The sequence below is a fragment of the Nicotiana sylvestris genome, chromosome 4 (assembly GCF_000393655.2).
Source record: "Nicotiana sylvestris chromosome 4, ASM39365v2, whole genome shotgun sequence".
Lineage (NCBI taxonomy): Eukaryota > Viridiplantae > Streptophyta > Magnoliopsida > Solanales > Solanaceae > Nicotiana > Nicotiana sylvestris.
Genome location: NC_091060.1, coordinates 54120427 through 54147050, shown reverse-complemented (window position 1 = coordinate 54147050; position 26624 = coordinate 54120427). Strand labels below are relative to the sequence as shown.

Below are 26624 nucleotides of genomic sequence, written 5' to 3'. Positions count from 1 at the left end.
GGCGCTCGAATTGGCTACGCAGATCATCTCTCTAAATGAGTGGGATGAACTTCTCCAAGAAGAGCTGTGAAAACTGAGCCCCAGTAAGAGGAGGTGACCCTACTGGCATACCTATCTCATATGTATGCCACCACCTCTTGGCTGAATGCAGAAGATAGTGAAATCAACTCCATTGGAGTTAACAAATCCCAAATTGCGGCAAGATCTCATAACACCGATCTAAGAACTCCTAAGCATCCTCTAAGGGCAACCCACTGAAAAGAGGAGAGTGCAACTTCTAAAACTTATCCATCATCTTAAGCTCATCATCAGACATAGTGGTCCTAACCTTATCGCACAACAACAATAGGCTAAACCATGCCAAATGGTAACACTCATGGGGCAGGATATCTTTGCACCATCTCCTCTAGAGTGTTAGTGATAGGGGTCTAATCTCCTTCTCGTAGCCTGATAAGTGTCTGATGCCATAGAAAGCACACCCTATGTCACAATCCAAAATCCAACTAGTCGTGATGACACCCAACCCAATCGGCTAGGTAAGCCATATAACAGTAAACTCAATTCAAAAAGAATATATGAATGAATATGTGAATTAACTGAATCTCTATAAATCAACATAAGGACTGGTAGTATAAGTCACAAGCCATTACGATTTAGAATTTATAAAACTGATATGAAATAATTACAACATATGTTTGGAATGTACATCAATAGAATTCAAATCTAAAGTTACCAAGGACAAATGGTAGACATACCCGGATCGCATGTACGTCTTCAGTGCCAGCTTCTGTCTCCTATCATCCATAGCATCTCAGCTCCAAGATCTGCACGCAAGGTATAGAAGTGTAGCATGAGTACAACCGACCCCATGTACTTAATAAGTATCGTAACTAACATCGAGGAGGTAAGAGAATCAAGAATTATAAATAATACTCGCCAATTAACTGTGCAAGTTCATAATGTCCAACAAGTATAGAACAAAAATTTGATCACAGATAAATACATCTTGGTGCTCTTAGTTTTCTTCTCAGTCAACAATTTAGCATATAAGGAAGATATGAAAATAGATAAGGTAAACAACAAAAGAAATTACAAGTAAAGATGAAATGCAATAACCACATATCAATCCATTGCGGCGCGCAACCCGATCCAAAAATAAAGATAAGATCTAGGCTCTCAAGCCCACATCAGAATTTTAGTAACTGCACCAAACCAACTAGAAATCCGTCAGTTTCTCAATCCACGAGTACACCATCAAGAAGGCATATGAGAAGGTGACCCTAGGGGGATGGATCCATATCCACATGCAAGCATGACCAATTTAACGTGCTATCAGCCCGGTGTCGTCAAATGCTCAATATCATAATCGGCTTGGCATGGTCACATGCATAACAATAAAATCCGCCCAGCGTGGTCACATACATAACAACACAACTCGCGCAGCGTGGTCATATGCATAATAAAACAATCTGCCCGACATGGTCACATGCATCCAGTCAAAATCATATCACATAAAAAGAAGTATACAAGAATACATGTATAGAATGAGTAAATATCTAATTTCATGCTCATGTACTAGTATTAATGACATGCTAAAGTATATGCATGTGCAAAGTGTGTTATCATAGTTCAATTCGGCAATTTCATTACAGAAATAGCAATTATCAAGTTCATTTAGGGAATTAGCCTCTATGAACCTCAAATATGGATCAAATAGTTTACAACAAGGTTTCAAATATGAGAAACATCATTGTTGTAAGCATAACAATCAATTCAAGGCATATAATAGCTTAAGCAATACCCCGAGCATGAATAAACACACCGGTGCTCACACATGAACTCAATCCCCACATATATGTGCACTCATAGCACGTAGCTATCACAAATAACTCATACAAATAGTGCCTCAACCAAGTTTAGGTAAGATACTTACCTTAAGAAAGCCAAATTAGATACCGATGAAGCCAAATAATACTCTACAAATGCCATCCCGCGTGAATCAAACTCCGAACGGCTCAAAACTAGCCAAAAGCAACTCAAACACATCAAATAATGCCATAGGAAACAAACCCAAACAAAAAAAGTCGAATCTTTAATCAAATACAACCAAAGGTCAACCCAGGCCCGCACCTCGGAACCTGACAAAACTTACAATTTGAAACAATACATTCAAATACGAGTACAACCATATTAATTTCACTCAAATCCAACTCCGATTGATGTTCAAAACTCAATAGTTTACTTTATAAAAGTGTAGACAAAAATTCCCAATTTCTCTTTTGAAATCGTAAATCAAAAGCCAAAATTGAAGATGGAATCTTGTACTATAATCAAAACCGAGTCAAAAGTACTTACCTAATCCATGTGGTGAAAATCCTCTCTAAAGTCAACCAAATCAAAGCTCCATAACTCAAAATGTCATAAAATCAACAAACCCTTCGAATAAATAGAAATATTCCAGCCTTTTCGCATGTGCAAACAAACAACCTCTTCTACGGCGTCGCTTTTGTGACAAAAATCCCGCTTTTGAGGGGACCACTAATATTCCAACCTCTCGCATCTGCGGACAACTTCCTGCATATGCGACATCATAGGTGCGTTGTATCTTCCACTTCTGTGAAGCACTTCGCCAACCTGCCTTCCCGCTCCAGCGCAACAACGCCCGCATCTGCGCCCCCATAGCTGCGCTAGATCCTCCACATTTGCGACATCATGCCCCAACTTGGCCTTTCGATTTTGCTAATCCTCATCCACATTTTCAGCTTCGCACCTGCACCGAACAATTCCGCAGGTGCGATGACACTACACCCCTGCCAAACCAGCCATCACCAATATGACTCAAAATGGTTCGAAACCTGTCCAAAATCACCTGAGCCCCTCCAAACCTCGTCCGAACATACAAACAAGTCCAAAAACATAGAAATAACCTACTCAAGGCCTCAAACTACCCACAACAACATAAAAACTACGAGTCATACCTCCAATCAAACTTAATGAGCTTTTGAACTTTCAACTTCTGAAAACTCGTGCCAAATTATATCAACTCAATCCGGAATGACATCAATTTTTTCACACAAGTGACAAATGACTTAAAGAACATATTATAACTCCTAGAACAACTATTCAAACACAATATCATCAAAGTCAACTCCTAGTCAAACTTTTGAACTTTTCAAGCCTTCAAAATGCCAACTTTCGCCAATTATAATAAAAACTTCTAAAAATATCCAAATGGAAATCCGGGCATGCGTCTAAGTCAAAAATTACAAATTGGATCTACTGGAACCATCAAAACTCCGATCCGAGTTCAAATACTCAAAAGTTAAACATGGTTAGCTCTTATAATTTAAAACTTCCTATCTAAGAATCATTCTCCCGAATTACCCAAAAACCAAAACCGACGATACACCCAAGTCATAATATACCATATGAAGCTACTAAAGACCTCAAACCCCTGAATAAAGTGAAAATGCTCAAAATGATCGGTCGGGTGTTATATTCTCCCCCACTTAAACATACGTTCATCCTCGAACGTGCCAAAAGTCGTTCCAAAGCCACCAAAATCACTGTGTATACTCAGCATGCACATACCCATGAGTGATCACCCATCACCCCAATCCATGTAATCCTGACAAAATAACATAACTAAACATACTTACTTCAACCTTAGTCCGTAAACCTTACAACCTAATTTCCAACATCCGAAATTCATTACAAAACTGGAATCTTGCAACTACATATTGTATAATTCTGAACAAGCTGTATCAAGCCATAACCATACCCCAAGGTGTAATCACACGATATACTTCATAACTCAGGTACTCATAGCAATAACTTCTGACCATAATAGCTGCCCAAAAACAAACTCGGTACCGGTAGCGAATCTCATATCGAATAAAACCTTGTTCTAAACCTTTGTACAATGCCAATGATAAAAAAAACACAAAAAACTCATAACCACTCATCAGATCAACAAGTCGTAGAGCTCTCTCTCGCCCAACAAGAACCATAGACAATTGTAAGCTGACAATAGAAGTTATTCTTCCAAATGTACCTTAATCAAATCCGATAGCACTCATTCCAGGTCCCAGAGCCTCATCTAATGTAGTACAAGTTATCCGACTGACATGCCACACCAATACCACCTTGAGCCACATACCATACAATCCGTGCACCAAGCAGGTAATAACTCGAATGTATCCAGTGATGGAAAGAGAAACAAATGAGAGAACCGCCCTGCAAGCTCAATAGATATTACCACAAGCATAATGCTATAAAACCATCACACATAGAAGAACGAAGACATAGGAATTTAACATAAAGGATCATATCCCAACATAACTATTCCGCGATACGTGACCCAATCCAAGCACTAATACTCATGAAATACCTAGAGCCATAATGATCGAAATCAACAACAAACACACGCTAACTCAACCCGCTAGTAGGCCTTTCCCTCGATTATCCATCTCCGAACGGCTCGAATCTAGCCAAAACAACTCCATAATATAAAAATAAACAATAGAAAACTATTTCAAACAATAAAATTATGATCTTTGCAAAGAAATAAAAAGTCAACACAGACTCACATCTTGGAACCCGACCAAATTTACAAAATCTGAATAACCATTTGATAATGAGTCCAATCATACAAGAATTACTCAAATCCGACCTCACATCGCCTTTCAAATCCCCAAATTTTAGCCTAAGAAGTTTTCACAAATTTTCCTCAAATTTCCAACTTAAATCACTAATTAAATGATGAAATTAACAATAGATTCATGTAATTTAACCATATCGAGTTAGGATTTCTTACCCCAATCTTTTCCTTGAAAATCTCTCAAAATATCGCCACAAACCGAGCTCTCAAGGTCTAAAAATGGATTATGAAATCAAACCCTTGAAATTAGGTGTCACGCCCCAAAAACTGAGGAGCGCGACCGGCGCTCAACCGAGTAAACCCGACTGAGCAAGCCTGTTAGGTTTCATTCTACCCAAACTAATTCATGAATAAAGAGGAGATGAACTCCATTAATCATACTTTGTAAGTATTTCATTAACAACTTCCCTTTTATTTTCATTAGCATCTTAATTCATAATTATCAAAATATTACATATTTTATAAATCTTTGCCAAATATCAAGATTTCTAACTCAATTCCCCATTATCAAACACCACCCACAACCTGTCTACGGAGCCTCTAAATACAAATGAAGAGTAATATGGAAATTCCGGCAACAAGGCTTTGGCTATACCTCAAAATACAAAGTACATGATAAACAATTGATATAGGACCCCTGAATGAAGTGGGGCTCACCATGTCAGCTGAAAGGAAAATGCGTTACGAGCTGCGACCATCACTGCCTGCTATGAAACCACCTACATCCATTTAAAGACGTAGCGCCCCCGGTAAAAAGGACATTAGTGCCGTTGAATAGCACTAGTATGTATAACTAAACACCATCTTATTAGAAAGAACAACCATACAAGAACAAAGAAATCATAAGGATTCAACAAAAAGCTTCAAACAATCACCACATCATCAAATAAAAGGAATCACATAGCTTTTACATAATTTCCATAGCTTTAGGTTGGGACATTTCATACTGTTGCACCATCATTCATAATACCACCGCTTTCTTGCGCGGAGTCCGATCTCGGCCCGATCGGCTAGGCCGTCTAATTTGAGACGTATACCTCAATCACAATTTCATTTTCACTTTCCGGTTTCAATATCATCACAATACCACCATGTGTGCGGCATGGCGTCCGATCACGGCCCGATCGGGTAAGCCGTCTTACCAAGACGTTTCCATTTTTCCATCAATTATCTCCTTGTAAGTTTATATCACACATATCAATTCATCGGCACTTGGGGCCACAATTATCACATCATACTTGGCACTAGGCCACATTTTATAATTTGAGCTCTTTTCCCCCACATTTCACATCAATATCAATTTCAACAACAAGCCATTCAATCCAAGATGTCAAGTGCACATTAGAGGAAATCATGAATCATGTGCATATACGATATTTTAGAAATCATACACCTCAAGTTCATTAGCAATGGAACTTTAAACACAAAGGATTCTTCCAAAAAGGAGGGGATACACCAAACTACAATAGAAAAACACATCAAAGTCATAAACAAGCTATTACACCAATTATTCTTGAATTACTCTTTTCCAGTGACGACAATATACAATTTTAACATCGAAGTATGTAACAACTCGGATCACATTGGATGTACTTATAAGGCAAAACATTATCTTGAACAGCCACTTATGGGCATAAATTGTGTACAAAGCTTTTAGGGCACTTTATTATTGAAGTCATTTATGGAAAGTAGAGTCAAGACTCATTTCATAATCTGTTTCATATTTTCTTGTGTCATAGGCATCACCAGGCACAATTATAATTCAAGTTCTCAGCACGTTGGCCACACTCTATTTCCCAAATTCATTTTATTTATTTCAAACATCTTTATACATAGAGGATTTCACTTAGTTTGGCATAACAATCTCAATTTAAAGTTGACTTGAAATCTAGGTATTTTAGCACATAGTTCACATCCTTCACATATCCTCAATTTACCAAGAATAGCATATGGAACATATTGAGATACACCTTTCACATATATCTTGCAACACCAATTCTTTTGAAATAATAAGTACTACATCAATCAAATTTCGGACTTACAATATTTGGATGGACTCCATGGGAGCTCAATTTCTAAGAAGAGGGAGTTTTAGCCATACATACCTCAAAGAGCTTTTCCTTAAGTTTCTACAATCCGCCAACACCTCTAGCAATAACAATCTATAAGTAGATAGCGGGAATCGATTTTTAATTAGGAAGATTACCCATGGTGTTACTCTCTTAGGAATTTCATCAAATACCTAACATGTGAAGTAGTCTACAAGGTCTGAAAATGGAAATTCCTTCTTCCCCCAAACAATTTTAACAGGAACTACCTAAATTAATTCTTTAATATCACATACTACAACTTAGTTCCACATGCATGGCCTATTTCTAATTCCCACAATATATTTTAACCCTTAACCTCTTACATGAAATCTTGGAAGAAGGACTTACCCGGATGGAGGACAATCAAATGGTTATCTTCCTTGATTCTTGAAAACTTGAGTAAGATTTTGGTGATTATGAGGCTAGGCTCCTTCTTTCTCTCTCTATATGCTCTCAACTCTCCATAAATTCAGTAGCAAAATGACCCCAAATGAAGCCCCTAAGCCTATTTATCAAAATAGGGTCGGGTTATAAAAATAGGAAAAATAAGCCTCTGAAATCGGGTCTGCGATTGCATAATGGACCGCAAAACAGGAATGTGGGTCGCAAAATGCATCGCGGAACTGGTGCCCAAACTGGGCTACACTGGTCCATTTTGCGACCAGATTTACGGTCGCAGATCAATTATGCGGGCCGCATAATGGTTTCGCGATCGCAGAACTTCCACAGGATCGCATTTTTCCAGTCTTTGGTAATTTGATCATAACTTTGTGTAGGAATGTCCAAATTACTAACGGTTTGAAGCGTTGGAAACTAGATTCGAAGACCTTTCATATGATAGGTTTTTCATCACATAAAATGTTATATATATATATATATATATATATATATATATATATATATTTAGATATGATCGTTCAAAATGTGGACTTGTGCAAACTCATTTGGAATTTTAGCTTATTATAAAATTTTCCGATTTGATTTAGACTTAGGCCCCTCATTGGACCCCACATTACTTATTATATGACTTATATACTTATGTACCAAATCCAATTGACGCCCATGATCATGTTATCAGCACATAAAATATTATAATTAGCCTACATGGCACCACGAAACCCTAAATTACTTAGTGAAATTTTCCGGGAGCTTACATTCTCCCCCGCTTAGGATCATTCATCCTCGAATGAGGAGTAGAGTCTGCCTTAAATGCTTAACATAATATATCTCTTTTCTCACCCACCTCAGGTCCCTAAATTTGACTAACTCCCAAAAGTTTCAGAAATTTCGGCAACATCTCCTTTGTAACTCGGCCTATCCACCTGCCAGAAAATCACCAAAATCATCCTAACAACACATCCACAACTAGACAAAGCACCACAATGTATATATCAATAATACTAATATCATCATTACAAGCACTACATTATCATAAAGATACCGGGACATGAACTGCACATTTTTAAGTCATAACACCTAGAAGGTACCTTTCAAGTCAAAACCAATTGCTATACAATCAAGAGAAAATACTTTATTTCCACAACACTCTTGGTCTTCAATGTGGCCTCTTATACTTACATACTTCGCCGTAACATATTTGCGGAAATAGCCTCCACCCACAAACTTACCTAACAAGGATGACAAATAGATACCCTTCATAGGCCAACTATCCATTACCTCCACCTTCAGTAATTCCCACTGAACTGATGCACAATGGGTTTTGCAACTACATTCTTAGACATAGACATATGAAAACACAGAATACATGGAGAACAACGATGGGGAAATATCATACTCATAGTGCGGCCTAATGTGAACTACACTTATTTCGCCTTCATTATCAATTCACGTAACATCTTCAGGGGAAAATAGTGAGAATAACCAATTCACCTTCCTAAACTCTAAATCTCTACACGAACACCCACGCTAAACCCTTGAAGACCTTCAACAATTACTCTAAGATGTGCTATCATAAACTGACCATAAAATTACCTATCAAATATATGTGATCACACGGGGATGCTTTACATAGAACTTGACACCACATAGGTAAACATTACGATGGTGCATGCATAGGCACAAATGAGCAGATGTTGTTCATTTAAATAAAATAGATCCTGTAAGAAATTTATAATGTATAGTCCCTTGTCTAGAATTTAGGAAAGCAAGTGGGAAGTATTAATCCTAGAGTTATAACTCAATTCGAGGACATAATTATAGAACTTAATTCCAAAAGGGTATGTAAATAAGAGAATTTGTGATAAAGTGGATTCACAAATAATATGTCTTGTTCAGGGAGTAGGTACATGCAATGTTTTGTGACTCAACATCTTATTACGACCATGTTCATGAGAACTCTTAAATATGGGTGCACATATACAAAAGGAAACCGTGCGGTGTTCATAATGATATAGCAAGGAGTGACTTACTGCCTTAACTGATGCACCCTGACTCCACATATGTAACATACATTGGTAACATACTGATATATGACATGATCCGGTGGTGCAGTGACATTAATAGGAACAAGGGTACTCCCTTTAGCAACAAGTTCTACCAATCCCTCCATGGCCCGATACATTCTCCTAACAAACTCATGGGAAATCTCCCCTGGATTCAATGGTGGGGTCATTCCCTCCTTACTACATCAAACTCGTGGATTATGGTATCAAGATTACTCATCTTAAGAATAAGAGATATCGAGAAAATTAGCTCCCTATCTTGGGCTCTACCGCACGATCTGGAGTATCAAAGAAGGGTGAAATTCCTAAATGTCCAAATAGACTCCAACTTATAGATATGGTCGACAACACACCGATAAAAATGACTCTACTGGACACGGCTCCGAGAAATCCTAGGACACTTTAAAACCTTAGGCTCTGATACACAGTTTGTCACACCCCAAAAATCGAGGAGCGCGACCGGCGCTCAACCGAGTAAACCCGACTGAGCAAGCCTGTTAGGTTTCATTCTACCCAATCTAATTCATGAATAAAGAGGAGTTGAACTCCATTAATCATACTTTGTAAGTATTTCATTAACAACTTCCCTTTTATTTCCATTAGCATCTTAATTCATAATTATCAAAATATTACATGTTTTATTAATCTTTGCCAAATATCAAGATTTCTAACTCAATTCCCCATTATCAAACACCACCCACAACCTGTCTACGGAGCCTCTAAATACAAATGAAGAGTAATATGGAAATTCCGGCAACAAGGCTTTGGCTATACCTCAAAATACAAAGTACATGATAAACAATTGATATAGGACCCCTGAATGAAGTGGGGCTCACCATGTCAGCTGAAAGGAAAATGCGTCACGAGCTGCGACCATCACTGCCTGCTATGGAACCACTTACATCCAATTAAAGACGTAGCGCCCCCGGTAAAAGGGACGTTAGTGCCGTCGAATAGCACTAGTATGTATAACTAAACACCATCTTATTAGAAAGAACAACCATACAAGAACAAAGAAATCATAAGGATTCAACAAAAAGCTTCAAACAATCACCACATCATCAAATAAAAGGAATCACATAGCTTTCACATAATTTCCATAGCTTTAGGTTGGGATATTTCATACTGTTGCACCATCATTCACAATACCACCGCTTTCTTGCGCGGAGTCTGATCTCGGACCGATCGACTAGACCGTCTAATTTGAGACGTATACCTCAATCACAATTTCATTTTCACTTTCCGATTTCAATATCATCACACTACCACCATGTGTGCGGCATGGCGTCCGATCACGGCCCGATCGGCTAAGCCGTCTTACCAAGACGTTTCCATTTTTCCATCAATCATCTCCTTGTAAGTTTATATCACACATATCAATTCATCGGCACTTGGGGCCACAATTATCACATCATACTTGGCACTGGGCCACAATTCATAATTCGAGCTCTTTTCCCCCACATTTCACATCAATGTCAATTTCAACAACAAGCCATTCAATCCAAGATGTCAAGTACACATGAGAGGAAATCATGAATCATGGACATATACAATATTTCATAAATCATGCACCGCAAGTTCATTAGCAATGGAACTTTAAACACAAAGGATTCTTCCAAAAAGGAGGAGACACACCAAACCACAATAGAAACACACATCAAAGTCATAAACAAGCAATTACACCAATTATTCTTGAATTACTCTTTTCCAATCACAACAATATACAATTTTAACATCGAAGTATGTAACAACTCGGATCACATTGGATGTACTTATAAGGCAAAACATTATCTCGAACAACCACTTATGGGCATAAATTGTGTACAAAGCTTTTAGGGAACTTTATTATTGAAGTCATTTATGGAAAGTAGATTCAAGGCTCATTTTATAATCTGTTTCATATTTTCTCATGTCATAGGCATCACCAGGCACAATTATAACTCAAGTTTTCGGCACGTTGGCCACACTCTATTTCCCAAATTCATTTGATTTTTTTCAAACAGCTTTATACATAGATGATTTCACATAATTTGGCATAACAATCTCAATTTAAACTTGACTTAAAATTTAGGCATTTTAGCACATAGTTCACATCCTTCACATATCCTTAATTTACCAAGAATAGCATTTTGAACACATTGAGATACACCTTTCACATATATCTTGCAACAACAATTCTTTTGAAATAACAAGTACTATATCAATCAAATTTCGGACTTACAACATTTGCATGGACACCATGGGAGATCAATTTTTAAAAAGAGTGGGTTTTAGCCATACATACCTCAAAGAGCTTTTCCTTAAGTTTCTACAATCCACCAATGCCTGTAGCGATAACAATCTATAAGGAGATAACGGGAATCGATTAATAATTAGGAAGATTACCCATGGTATAACTCTTATAGGAATTTCATCAAACACCTAACATGTGAAGTAGTCTACAAGGTTTGAAAATGGAAATTCCTTCTTCCCCCAACCAATTTGAACAGGAACTAACCAAATTAGTTCTTTAATATCACATACTATAACTTAGTCCCACATGCATGGCCTATTTCTAATCCCCACAACATATTTGAACCCTTAACCTCTTACATGAAATCTTGGAAAAAGGACTTACCTGGTTGGAGGACAATCAAGTGGTTTCCTTCCTTGATTCTTGAAAACTTGAGCAAGATTTGGGTGATTATGAAGCTAGGCTCCTTCTTTATCTCTCTATATGCTCTCAACTATCTCTGAAATCAGTAGAATAATGACCCAAAATGAAGCCCCTAAGCCTATTTATCAAAATGGGGCCGGATTATAAAAATAGAAAAAATAAGCCTCCAAAATCGGGTCTGCGGTCGCATAATGGACCGCAAAATAGGAATGTGGGTCGCAAAATGCATCGCGGAACTGGTGCCCAAAACTGGGCTACACTGGTCCATTTTGCGACCAGATTTGCGGTCGCAGATCAATTATGCGAACCACATAATGGTTTTGCGATCGTAAAACTGCCACAGGATCGTATTTTTCCAGCCTTTGGTAATTTGATCATAACTTTATATAGGAATGTCCAAATGATGAACGGTTTGAAGCGTTGGAAACTAGACTCGAAGGCCTTTTATATGATAGGTTGGTATTAACATAAAACCTTATATATATATTTAGATATGCTCATTCAAAGTATGGACTTGTGCAAACACATTTGGAATTTTAGCTTATTATGAAATTTTCCGATTTGACTTAGAGTTAGGCCCTTCCTTGGACCCCATATTACTTATTATATGACTTATACACTTATTTAACAAATCTAATTGATGCCCATAAAATATTATAATTAGCCTACATGGCACCATGAAACCCTAAATTACTTAGTGAAATTCTCTAAGGCCTTACATTAGGCCTTTTCTAGCTAGTGATTTCGCTTTTGCGGGCCTTTACTCGCATCTGCGACGCCGCACCTGCGAAAAAACCATCGCATGTGCGACTTTACTTAGGCCATGACTTTTCACCTCTGTGGACCAAACACACATTTGCACATCCGCTTCTGCAGAATAAAATGTGCTTATGCGTACTCGCTCATGTGGGCAAGGCCCGCTTCTACAACAATAGACCAAGCCAGCCCCGTCCGCATTTGCGATCACTCCTCCGCACTTGTAGACTCGCAGATGCGGATATCTCCTTGCACCTGTGATCCTAGCTGGACAAAGCCAACTTTGTTTTTGTAGCTCGAGGACCACTTCTACGGTGCCACACCTGCAACCAAAAATATGCAGGTGCGATTGCAAAAGACACAACCCAGCTTCAGCAATCACACAAGTCCAAATTTTATTCGGATTCAATCCGAATCACACCCAGGGCCCATGAGACCCTGTCTGAATATACCAACCAGTTCCAAAGTATATGACGAACCTACTCGAGGCCAAAAATCACATCAACTAATATCGATTCTACCAATCGCAACCTAATTCAAGCCTATGAAACTATGAACTTCCAAATTCCAAAAACTAATGCCGATTCATACCAAAACAACTCCAATTGACTTGAGAGTTTGCACCCAAGTCATAAATGGCATGAAAGACCTATTCATACTTCCAGAATCAAAATCCGACCCCGATATCAACAAAGTCAACTCCCGGTCAAACTTTCCAACCTTCCGAACCTTCAAATTCCTAACTTTCGCCAATTCACGCCGAAACGACCTACAAACCTCCAGATCAACATTCGAACATGCTCCCAAGACCAAAATAACCATACGGAGCTATTGAAACCATCAAACTCCATTTCGGAGTCATCTACACAAAAGTCAAACTACGGTTAACTCTTTCAACATAAAGATCCAACCTAGGGACTATATGTCCTATTCCACTCCGAAACTCACCAGAAACAAAAACCAAACACCCCGACAAATCACATAACCGCAATAAAACATAGAGGAGTCAATAAATAAAGGATCAGGCTAAAATACTCAAAAGGACCGGTCGGGTCATTACATCCTCCCCCCCATTAAAACAAAGGTTCATCCTCGAACGAGTATAGAGACATACTTGAAGTGGCGAAAAGATGAGGATAATGGCTACACATATCATGTTCAGTCTCTCAAGTTGCCTCTTTGACTAGCTGACACCTCCACTGAACGTTCATTGAAGCAATGTTCTTCGACCTCAATTTTTTGACCTGCCTATCCAAAATGGCCACTGCTCCTCGACATACAAATCCTTGTCCAACTGGGCTGAGCTGAAATCCAACACATGAGATGGAAAACCGTGATACTTCCGGAGCATAGAAACATGGAATACTAGATGAATTGCAGCTAAACTAGGTGGTAGTGCAAGCTTATAAGCCACCATTCCAATCCTCTCAAGAAATCTCAAAAGGTCAGATATACCTAGGACTCAACTTGCCCTTCTTTCCGAACCTCATAACACCCTTCATGGACGAAACCCCTTCCCCGCAACCATGAGTACAACATCGCGAACCTTCTGATCCGTATAACTCTTCTATCTAGATTGGGCTATGCAAAAATGATCTTGAATCAATTTAACCTTTTTTAAAGCATCCTGAACCAAGTCTGTACCCAATAGCCTCGCCTCTATTGGCTCGAACCAACCCACAAGAGACCGACACTGCCTTCCATACAAGGCCTCATATGGATCTATCTGAATGTTTGACTGGTAGCGGTTGTTGTTGGCAAACTCCGCAAGCGGTAAGAACTGGTCCCAAGAACCCCCAAACTCTATCACACATGCACGAAGCATATCCTCCAATATTTGAATAGTGTACTCGGACTGTCCGTTCGTCTAAGGGTGAAATATTGTACTTAACTTAACCCGTGTGCCTAACTCATGTTGTACGGTCTTCTAGAACCGCAATGTAAACTGTGTACCCCGGTCCGAGATGATGGATACCGGCACGCCATGAAGTTTGACGATATCGCGAATATGACTTGAATCAGCTGATCTAAAGACTAAGTAGTCAACACTAGAATGAAATGAGCCATTTTGGTCAACAAATCGACAATCACCCACACTACATCGAACTTCCTCTGGGTCTGTGGGATCCCAACAACAAAATCCACAGTAACCCTCTACTATTTCCACTCTGGATTCTCTAGCCTCTAAAGCAATCGACCTGGCCACCAATGCTCATTCTTCACCTGCTGACAATTTAGGCACCGAGCTATATACTCCACTATGTATTTCTTCATCCTCCTCCATCAATAGTGTTGCCTCAGGTCATGATACATCTTAGTGGAACCCGAATGAATAGAGTACCCCAAACTGTGGGCCTCATGAAGAATCAACTCACGCAAACAATCTGTATAGGCATACATAGCTTGCCCTGCAACAGTAAAAAACTATCCTCCCAATAGTGACCTCCTTGGCATTGCCGTGCTGAAGAGTGTCCTTGAGGACAAGCAGATGGGGGTCGTCATACTGACGGTCTATGATACAATCATAAAGAGAAGATCGAGAGATTACACAATCCAAAACTTGACTCGGCTTCGAAATATCCAATCTAACAAACTGATTGGCCAAGGCCTGAACATCTAAAGCTAATGGCCTCTCTGCTTCCAGTAGATATGCTAAACTACCCAAAATCTCTACCTTTCGACTCAAGGCATCAGCCACCACATTGGACTTCCCAGGATGATATAGAATGGTGATATCATAGTCCTTAAGAAACTCTAACCAACTCCGCTGACGTAACTTAAGATCCTTCTATTTGAACGCATGTTGTAGACTCTGGTGGTCGGTATAGACCTCACAAGGGATGCCGTGCAAATAGTGCCGCCAAATTTTCAAGGCATGAAAAATAGCTGCTAACTCAAGGCCGTGGACATGATAGTTCTTCTCATGCACCTTCAGATGTCTATACGCGTAGGCAATCACCCTACTATCCTACATCAACACCGCACCGAGGCCAACGTGCGACGCATCACAGTACATAGTGTAAGACCCCGAACCCGTAGGCAACACCAATATTGGGCTTATAGTCAAAGATGTCTTTAACTTTTGAAATCTCCTCTTATACTACTCATTCCACCTGAACGGAGCACCCTTCTAGGTCAATCTGGTCATAGGTGCAACAATATATGAGAAAACCTTTACGAATTGATTGTAAAACCCTGCCAAACCAAGAAAAACTTCTGATCTCAGTAGCTGAGGACGGCCTGGGCCAACTCTACACTGTTTCAATCTTCTTCGGATCTACCTTGATCCCCTCACTCGACACTACATGACCTAAAAATGCAACCGAATCGAGTCAGAATTCACACTTTGAAAATTTTGCATACAACTTCTTTTCTCTCAAGGTCTAGAGCACGGTCCTCAGATGCTACTCATGATCCTTCCAGCTTCGGGAGTACACCAAGATGTTGTCAATAAACACAATGATGAATGAGTCAAGATAGGGTTGGAATACACTGTTCATCATGTGCATGAATGCTGCCGGGGCATTGGTCAGCCCAAATGACATCACAAGGAACTTATAATAACCATACTGAGTCTTAAAGCAGTCTTTGAAATATTCGGCGCCCAATTCTTTAACTGATGATAGCCTGACCGCAAATCAATCTTTGAGAACACTCTGACACCATGTAGCTAATCAAATAGATCATTAATATGTGGCAATGGATACCTGTTCTTCATTGTAACCTTATTCAACTATCAATAATATATCCACATGTGCATTGAACCATCCTACTTCTTTACATACAAGACCGGATTACCCCAAGTCGACACACTAGGCCAAATGAAGCCCTTATCAAACAACACTTGCAACTGCTCCTTTAACTCCTTCAACTTTGCTGGGGCCATACAATATGGTGGTATAAAAATGGGATGAGTGCCTGATAACAAATCAATACCAAATTTAATATCCGTATTGGGCTTCATGCCCGGAAGATCAACTAGAAATACATATGTATAATCTCTCACTATTAGAATTGACTCAAAGGTAGGAGTATCAATATTGACATCTCTCACGAAGGCTAGATATGCCTCACACCCTTTCCCAACCATTCGCTGTGCCTTAAGGAAAGACGCCACTCTGCTAGGAGCATAATCCAAGGTACCCCTCCACTCCAACCACAACAAACCTAGTATAGCCAAGGTCACTGTCTTGATGAGACAATAAAGAATAGCATGATAGGGAGACAACCAGTACATCCCCAAAGTAACTTCAAAATCTAGCATATTGAGTGTCACGACCCAAATTTCCCTCCGTAGGATGTCATGATGGCACCTAGTCTCTAAGACTAGGTAAGCCTAACAAACATGCGGAAGTAACTGAAGTAATAATTTAAAAATCTCAAAAAACCAATAACTAATATAAGGAAAAATCCCCACAGCTCAATGTATATACAATAGCACAAAACCCGACGAAATACAAATCATAGGCTATATGCCAGTATCAAAGTCATCCCTATACAACTATATCTAGTAAAAAGGAAAAATATAGAAATGGATAGAAGGTGACTCTGATGCCTGCAGATGCAAGCAGGTGTACCTTGAAGTCTCCAAATGCGAACTCAACTCACTAAAACCGAGACTAATAGGATGTACTTGGATCTGCACAAAAAGATGTGTAGAAGTGTAGCATGAGTACACCACAATGGTACCCAGTAAGTGCCAAGCCTAATACTGGTAGAGTAGTGACGAGGTCAGGTCGAGTCCCTACTAGAATAAATAAAAGACTAAACAAGTGTAAGGCAGTGTAATAACGACAGTAATGAAATTAAAACAACAAATAGCATATCAAGGTTAGCTACACGAAACTAAATCAACTACTACAACACAGAGAAAACAATTAATAATTTGCTAAGGAAAATAACAACCAAAGCATATTGCAAAATTGGAGAAAAGCCAACAAGAGTCACTACCGAGGTACCGCCTTGTAGTCTCAAATCACAAGAATAAATCACAATCTTTCCTCATATCACCGCGGGAGCCTTCACATTTAGTTTTGAAAATTATTTTTTCTGAAATAACATCTCACCGCATGACTTCTAGTAGTTTCCCTACTAGCCACGCGTATTAAGAACACCTTATCTCACCACATGCATTTTAACCCCAAAACCTTATAGCACCGTATGCGTATCAATATCATAATGTATCACAAATCGCACTTCAAGTGCCCAATATCACAACTTACCAGAGACACCAAACAATAACAGTATCAAAGTAAAAAGCCCATGGCTCAAATACAAGGTACACAAGAGTCTCAACAATAATAACCGGAATGAACAACTCAATAGAATGGTATTTCACAACTTAACACTTTTGCTTCAATGTAAATCCTGGCCTTTATAACCTAATACCAATTTCAACAACAAGATGTTTCAAGTAAGAGAACTTCAAGTAAAGAGTCCATAAATTAAATAGTGAAGACGGAATAAGGGAAACAAGAACTTCAACTAAACATGTAGAGAAATTAGCAAGTAAAAGATAAGAAAAGTAGAACATGTGAAAATAGACTAATGACGATGAATATAACATGATAGCATAACTCAATTTTGGCATACTATAAATCTACATAGCTAAAACAAGTAATTTCCACATTTAGTCCGTGTACACACTCATCACCTTGCGTACACGGCTCTGGTACAATGATACCAACACGCCATAAAATTTGACAATCTCGCTAATATAGACCTAAGCCAGGTGCTCTGAGGAATAAGTAGTTACCATAGGAATGAAATGAACCGACTTGGTCAACCTATCCACAATCACCCATATTGCATCGAACTTCCTCTGAGTCCGTGGCAACCCAACAACAAAATCCATAGTAACCTGCTCCCTTCTTCATTCTCCTCCACTAATAGTGCTGCCTCAAGTCCTAATACATCTTGGAGGCACCCGGGGTGAATGGAGTACCGCGAACTGTGGTCCTCCTAAAGAATCAACTCACGCAAACCATCTACATTAGGCACACATATTTTTCCCTACATTCGTAATACCCCATCATCCCAATAGTGACCTCCTTGGTATTATCTTAGTGAACGGTGTCCTTGAGGACAAGTGGATAGCGATCGTCATACTGACACTCTCTGATCGATCATATAGAGAATATTGAGAAACCACACAAGCCAAAACTCTACTCGGCTCTAAAATATCCAATCTAATAGCCTAATTGGCCAAAGCCTGAACATCCAATACTAAAGGCCTGTTCGTTGCCGGTAGATAGGCTAAACTGCCCAAGCTCTCCGCCTTGTTACTCAAGGCATCATCCACCACATTATCCTTATCATGATGATGCAAATTGGTGATGTCATAGTCCTTAAGCAACTCTAACCACCTCCACTAACGCAAGTTAAGATCCTTCTATTTGAACAGATGCTACAGACTCTGATGGTCGGTATAGACCTCACAAGGGACATCGTACAAATAGTGCTGCCAAATCTTCAAGGCATGAACACTAGTCGCTAACTCAAGGTCGTGGACAGGAACATTTTTCTCATGCACTTTCAGCTGTCTAGATGCGTAGGCAATCACCTTACCGTCTTGCATCAACCGCCCCGAGAGCAATATGCGATGCATCACACTACATAGTGTAAGACCCCAACCTTGTAAGTAACACCAACACTAGGGTTGTAGTCAAAACAGTCTTGAGATTTTGAAATCTCTCCTCACACTACTCAATCCACCTGAACGGAGAACCGTTCTAGGTCCATCTTGTCGTAAGTGCTGTAATAGATGAGAAACTCTCTACGAATCAACGGTAATACCCTACCAAACCAAGAAAACTCTGGATCTCAGTAGCTGAAGCCGATTTGGGCCAACATTGCACTGCTTCAATCTTCTTCGGATCCACCTTGATCCCCTCACTCGACACTACATGACCCAAAAGTGCTACCAAATCGAGACAGAATTCACATTTTGAAAATTTTGCATACAAATTCTTTTCTCTCAAGGTCTGGAGCAAGGTCCTCAGGTGCTGCTCATGATCCTCCCGGCTTCGGGAGTACACCAAGATATCATCAATAAATACAATGACGAATGAGTGAAGATAGGGCTAGAATACACTTTTCATCAAGTACATAAATATTGTTGGGGCTTTGGTCAGGCCAAATGACATTATAAGGAGCTCGTAATGACCATATCGAGTCCAGAAGGTAGAATTCGTAATATCCGGCTCCCAAATCTTCAACTGATGATAGCCTGACCGCAAATAAATCTTTGAGAACATTGTGGCACCCTATAGCTGATCAAATAGGTCATCAATGCATGGAAATGGGTACCTGTTCTTCATAGTAACCATGTTCAACTATTTATAATCAATGCACATGCACACATAGAACCATTCTTCTTCTTTACAAACAAGTCCGGAGCACCCAAGGTGACACATTAAGCCGAATGAAACCCTTATCGAGCAACTCCTACAACTGCTCCTTTAACCTTTTCAACTCTATTGGGGCCATACGATAGAGTGGAATAGAAATTGGCCGAGTGCTCAGTAACAAATCAATATCCCTGTCGGGCGACATGCCCGAAAGATCCGCCAGAAATATATCTGGATAATCCCTCACTATTGGAACTGACTCAATGGTAGAAGTATCAACACTGACATCCCTCACATAGACTAGATACGCATCACATCCCTTACCAACCATTTGTTGTGCCTTACGGAAAGACACCACCCTACTAGGAACATAATCTAAAGTACCCCTCCACTCCAATCGTGGCAAACCTGGCATAGCGAACATCACCATTTTGATGTGACAATCGAGAATAACATGATAGGGTGACAACCAGTACATGCCCAAAATAACATCAAAATCTACCATACTGAGCAATAATATATTGGCTCCGGCCTTAAAACCACCAAAAACAACTAAACACGACCGATACACCGAGTCTACCACAATGGAATCTCCCACAGGCGTAGACATATAGACATGAGAACTCAAAGAATCACGGGATATACCCAAATATGGAGCAATATAAGATGATACATAGGAAAAAGTGCAGCCTGGGTAAAAAACTGATTCATCTCTATGATAAACCACAATACCTGTGATGACTAAGTCAGATGCAACTACCTCCATCCTAGTAGGAAGATCATAATATCTTGCTTGGCCTTCCCCTCTAGAGCGACCTTTGCCTGTGCGACCTCCACCTCGAGCTGGCTGTGCAGGTGGAGTGACAACTAGTGTGGTAACTACGGCTTAAGAAACCTGAGGACCCTATGGAATATGTGGGGCCTCAGTTGTCTATGGAAGTGCACCCCTCTTGAGATTGTGTCAATCCCTCACCATATGATGAGTGTCACCATACTCAAAACAAGCTCGCGGAAGACGTGGTTGCTGGAACTGGCTCTGGCCTGGTCGGCTGGACTAAACGCCAAAAGCACCCCATGTAGGAGGTGTACTATATAATGGCGGTGTATAATGGGGAATCTAAGGTCTAGGTGTGGTCGGAATACCGTTGGAAGCTGGAAGTGCTGAATGAACAGGGCAACTCACATAGCCTCTACCATGGCAGGCTACAACTGGGGCACGAGCACCACTTTATCTGCCATAATCTCGAGGCCTCTTAGCCTCCCTCTACTTTCTCTCTCTCTCTCTCTTTCGAGCCTACATACCCTCCAATCTCCTAGCGATCTTCACTACCCGTTGGTGGGATGTCCATCTCCAACTCTCGAGCCAAGTTGAATCTGATACCAGGGTTGAGCTCCTCGATAAATCAACGAACTTTCTCTCTTGTAGTAGGAACAAAGGATGGGGCATGCCTGGACAAATCACTGAATTGGATTCCATGCTCCGATACGGTCATAGAATCCTGGCGCAACTGCTCAAGCTCTGCGCGCCATGCATCACTAAGACTATAGATAGAAAGCTCCCTCAAGAACATATCTAATAACTAAGCCCAAGTGAGTGATGCTGCCTCGGCCAGACTACCCAACCGATATGCTCGCCACCACTGATAAGCTGCTCCCTTAAGTTGGAACGTAGTGAAAACAACCCCACTCGACTCCACAATATCCATAGTACGAAGAATACGGTTGCACTCCTCCAGAAAACCCTGTGCATCCTCTAATGCCAAACCGTTGAAAGTAGGAGGGTGGTACTTCTTATACCTTTCGAGCCTGAGCTGCTCCCTTCAGAAACTGCTGCCCTAACCTTACGCTGAACCGTGGCAACCGGCTGCACTAGTATGACCTCCAGGTCCTGGTCAACTTGGACCCACTGCTCTCACGTGCGGGCAACAAGAGTTTATGCCCCTCCCTCGGCATAGGATGTGGCATGAGCAAGTGAGATCAAACCTGCCTGAGCCAAAGTGCCAAACACGCTCAAAAACTTGGCGAGAGTCTCCTGAAGTGTTAGGGCAGTAGAAGAGGCATCAGATGTATGCCCTCCAACTAGAGCTACTAGTGGCTCCTCTATAGCAGCTCGTGTCAGTGCTATGGCTTCACCACGTGCCCATTCTCGACCTCTGCCCTGGCCTCAACCTCTCACGACTATAGAAGGGGGTGCGTGTATCTGACCATCTGATCCAGTTGTACGTGTCCTTACCATCTGTGAGAGAATATAAAGATAGAGATTTAGAATTTTGAGGTCAACAATTTTTCACGATAAGGAATCAAAGAAGTTATGCTTTTCCTAACAGTTCCATAGCCTCCCGAAGATAAGTATAGACGTCTCCGTACCGATCCGCGAGACTCTACTAAACACGCTTGTGACTCGTAACACCTATGAACCTACAACTCTGATGCAAAATTGTCACAACCCCAATTTCCCTCCATAGGATATCGTGACGGTACATAGTCTCTAAGACTAGGTAAGCCTAACAAACATGCAGAAGTAACTGAAGCAATAATTTAGAAATCTCAAAACCCCAACAACTAATATAAGGAAAAATCTCCACAGCTTAGTGTATATATAATAGCCCAAAACCCGGCGAAATACAAGTCACAAGCTCTATGCCAGTATCAAAGTCATCCCTATACAACTATATCTAGTAAAGAAGGAAAAATATAGAAATGGATAGAGGGTGACTCCGAGGCCTGCGAAGGCGGGCAAATGTACCTTGAAGTCTCTAAATGAGAACTTAGTTCACTAGTATTGGGACTGGTAAGAGGTACATGGATTTGCACAAAAAGATTTGCAGAAGCATAGCATGAGTACACCATAATAGTACCCAGTTAGTGCCAAGCCTTACCCCGGTAGAATAGTAACGAGGTCAAGTCAAGGCCCTACTGGAATAAATAAAAGATTGAACAAGTGTAATGCAGTGTAATAATGACACTAATGAAATTGAAACAAGAAATATCATATCCAGGTTGACTACACCAAACTAAAGCAATTACTGCAATACAGAGAAGACAATTTATAATATGCTAAGGAAAACAACAACCAAAGACAAGTGCAAAAATGGAGAATGCCAACAAGAGTCACTATCGAGGTACCACCTCGTAGTCTCAAATCACAAGAATAAATCATAATGTTTCCTTGTATCACATCGGGATCCTTTATATTTAGTTTTGAAAATTAATTTTTCCCGAAATAGCATCCCGCATTTTAGCCCACCTTATCACACCGCATGATTTCTAGTAGTTCCCTTACTAGCCACGCGTCTCAAGCCCACCTTATCTCACTGCATGCGTTTCGACCCCCAAACCTTATGCCACCGCATGTGTATCAATATCACAACATATCACAAATCGCATCTCAAGTGCCCAATATCACAGCTTACCAGAGAAATCAAACAATAACCATATTTTAATAGCAAAGAGCTCATGGCTCAACCACAACGTACATAAGAGTCTCATCAATAACAATCGGAATGAACAACTCAACAAAATGGTATTTCACAACTTAACACTTTTTCCTCAATGTAAATCCCGGCCTTTATATCTCAATAACAATTTCAACAACAAGATATTTCAAGAATGACAACTTCAAGTAAAGAGTCCAACATTTAAAAAGTGAATATGGAACAAAGAAAACAAGAACTTCAACTAAACATGTAGTGCAATTATCAAGTAAGAGATAAGATAAGTAGAACATGTGAAAATGGACTAATGACGACAAATGTAACATGATATGATACTCAATTATGGCATAAAATAAATTTACATAGCTAAAACAAGTAATTTCCACATTTATCCTGTGTACACATTCATCACCTTGCGTACACGGCTTTCACACATCACAATTATCACAAACAACACCAATCCTAAGGTATAATTCCCCCACACAAGGCTAGGCAAGATACTTACCTCGAATCATGCTAACTCCATCAACTACAAAGCCTTTCCCGATTATCCAACTCCGAACGACTCGAATCTAGCCAAATTAATTTCATATTATAAATACAAAATATAGGAAACCAATTCGAACAATGAAATTATGATATTTACAAAGAAATAAAAGTCAACTCAAAAGTGAACCCGAGCCCGCATCTCGGAACCTGAACCAAAATTACAAAATTCGAACACTCATTTGATAACGAATCCAACCATACAAGAATTACTTAAATTCGACCTCAAATCACCTTTCAAATCCTTAATTTTTTGCTTAAGGAGTTTCTCAAATTTTCCCCCAATTTTCCAACTCCAAACACTAATTAAATGATAAAAATAACAATAGATTCGAGTAATTTAACCAAAATTGAGTTAGGAATTCTTACCCCAATAATCTCTTTAAAAATCGCCTTACATTGAGCTCTCTAAGTCCAAATATGGGTTATGAATCAAACCCTAAGAAATTCCTCTTTTCATCCCAGCAAACCACTTTTGCGGCTTTTGTGTTGCTTATGTGACGCCGCACCTGCAAAAAAACCATCGCAGATATGGATTCAACTTAAGTCCAAAATTTCCGCTTTTGCGGACCATATCTTGCACCTGCAAGCCCGCTTCTGCGGAGTCTCGACTGCACATGCGGTACCTCGCCTACTCACACCACTCAGCTCCTGCTCTTTCGCTTCTGCAAAAAATGGGCCGCACCTTTGGTCCCATCTAGGCAAGGCCAACTCTGATTCTAGGATCAACTACGTGCTTTTGCGAGTTCGCACCTGCGGCCAGTCCCTCCGCAGGTGCTATGACACCAGATGCTGGGGACTTCAGAAATTCACAAAAGTCCAATTTGATCTAGATTCAATATGTTTAACACTTGGGGCCCCCGGGACCCCGTCCAAATATGCCAAAAGTTCCAAAACACATAATAGACCAACTTGAGGCCAAAAATCACAGCAAACTACATTAATTCTATGAATCTCAACCCAAATTCAAGCCTATGAACTATGAACTTCCAATTTCTGAAACCAATGTCAATTCATACCAAACCAACTCCGATTAACGTCAAATTTTGCACACAAGTCATAAATGATATTACAGACCTATTACAACTTCAGAAATCAGGATCCGACCCTGATATCAACAAAGTTAACACCCAGTCAAACTTCCCAAATCTTTCAAACCTTTAACTTTCCGACCTTTTCCAATTGACATCGAAACAACCTACGGACCTCTAAACCAACATCAGGACATGCTCTGAAGTCAAGAATCACCATACAGAGCTATTGGAACCATCAAAACTCCATTCTAGAGTTGTCTATATACAAGTCAAATTACGATCAACTCTAACAACTTAAACCTTAAATTTATGGACTATGTGTCCCATTCCATTTCGAAACTCACCCGAAACCAAAACCAAACACCAAGAACAACAAGAGTCACTACTGATATATCACCTCGTAGTCTCAAATCACAAGAATAATTCACAATCTTTCCTTATATCACCGCATGATCCTTGCATTTAGTTTTGAAATTTATTTTCCCAAAATAGCTTCCCACATTTTAGCCCACCGCATGTTTTCTTGTATTTTGCCAACTAGCCACGTATATCAAGCCCACCTTATCTCACCGCATGTGTTTCTACCGCAAAACCTTATACCACTGTATGCTTATCAATAGCACAACGTATCACAAATCGTACCTCAAGTGCCCAATATCACAACTTGCCAAAGAAATCAACAATAACATTGTTTTCATAATAAAGAGAACATGGCTCAACTACAATGTACGCAAGAGTCTCAACAATAACAACCGGAAGTGAATAACTAGACGGAATAGTATTTCATAACTTAACACTTTGCCTCAATATGAATCACGGCCTTTATACCTCAATACCGGTTTCATCAACAAGATATTTCGAGAATAACAACTTTAAGTAAAGAATTCACAGTTAAATAATGAATAAGGCATAAAGGAAACAACAGTAACTTCAACTAAACATGTGGGGTAATTAACAAGTAACAGATAAGACAAGTAGAGCATATGAATATAGACTAGAAATGATGGCTATAACATGTTAAGGTAACTCAATTAAGGCATAAAAGGAATCTACACAGCTAATTAAAACCGGTAAATTTTACCATTTAGCCCGTGCACACACTCGTCATCTTGCGTACACGTCTTTTACACATCACGGTTTTCACAAAAAAACACCAATCTTAAGGAGTAATTTCCCACACAAAGTTATACAAGACATGTACCTCAAAGCACGCTAACTCAATCCACTAGTAGGCCTTTCCATCAATAATCCAACTCTGAACAGCTCAACTAGCCAAAACACCTTCATACTATAAATATAAACTATAGAAACTAATTCGAACAATAAAATTATGACCTTTGCAAAAAAATAAAAATTCAACTCAAAAAAGTCAACTCGGCCCCGCGTCTCGGAACCTGACACAAATTACAAAATTCAAACATTCATTCGATAACGAGTCCAACCATACAAGAATTACTCAAATCTGACTTCAAATCGCTTTTCAAATCCTCAAATTTTAGTCTAAGAAATTTTCACAAATTTTACTGAATTTTCTAACTCAAATCACTAATTAAATGATGAAATTAATAATAGATTCGTGTAATTTTAAAAAAAATCAAGTTAGGATTTCTTACCCCATGTTTTCCTTTATAAACTCC

General features: G+C 39.7%; 1 protein-coding gene across 1 annotated transcript; it reads right to left on the bottom strand.

Annotated features, from left to right (window-relative positions):
- Window positions 1-16393: 16393 nt before the first annotated feature.
- LOC138889553 (uncharacterized) lies at window positions 16394-16888 on the bottom strand. Its single transcript, XM_070172878.1, has one exon. It carries the CDS (start codon window positions 16886-16888, stop codon window positions 16394-16396), a length of 495 nt encoding a protein of 164 aa, XP_070028979.1.
- Between the last annotated feature and the right edge of the window lie 9736 nt (window positions 16889-26624).

Bases quoted from the DNA above. Each gene is read 5' to 3' on its own strand.
- LOC138889553 (XM_070172878.1), bottom strand. From the start codon at position 16,888: ATGCTAGATTTTGAAGTTACTTTGGGGATGTACTGGTTGTCTCCCTAT.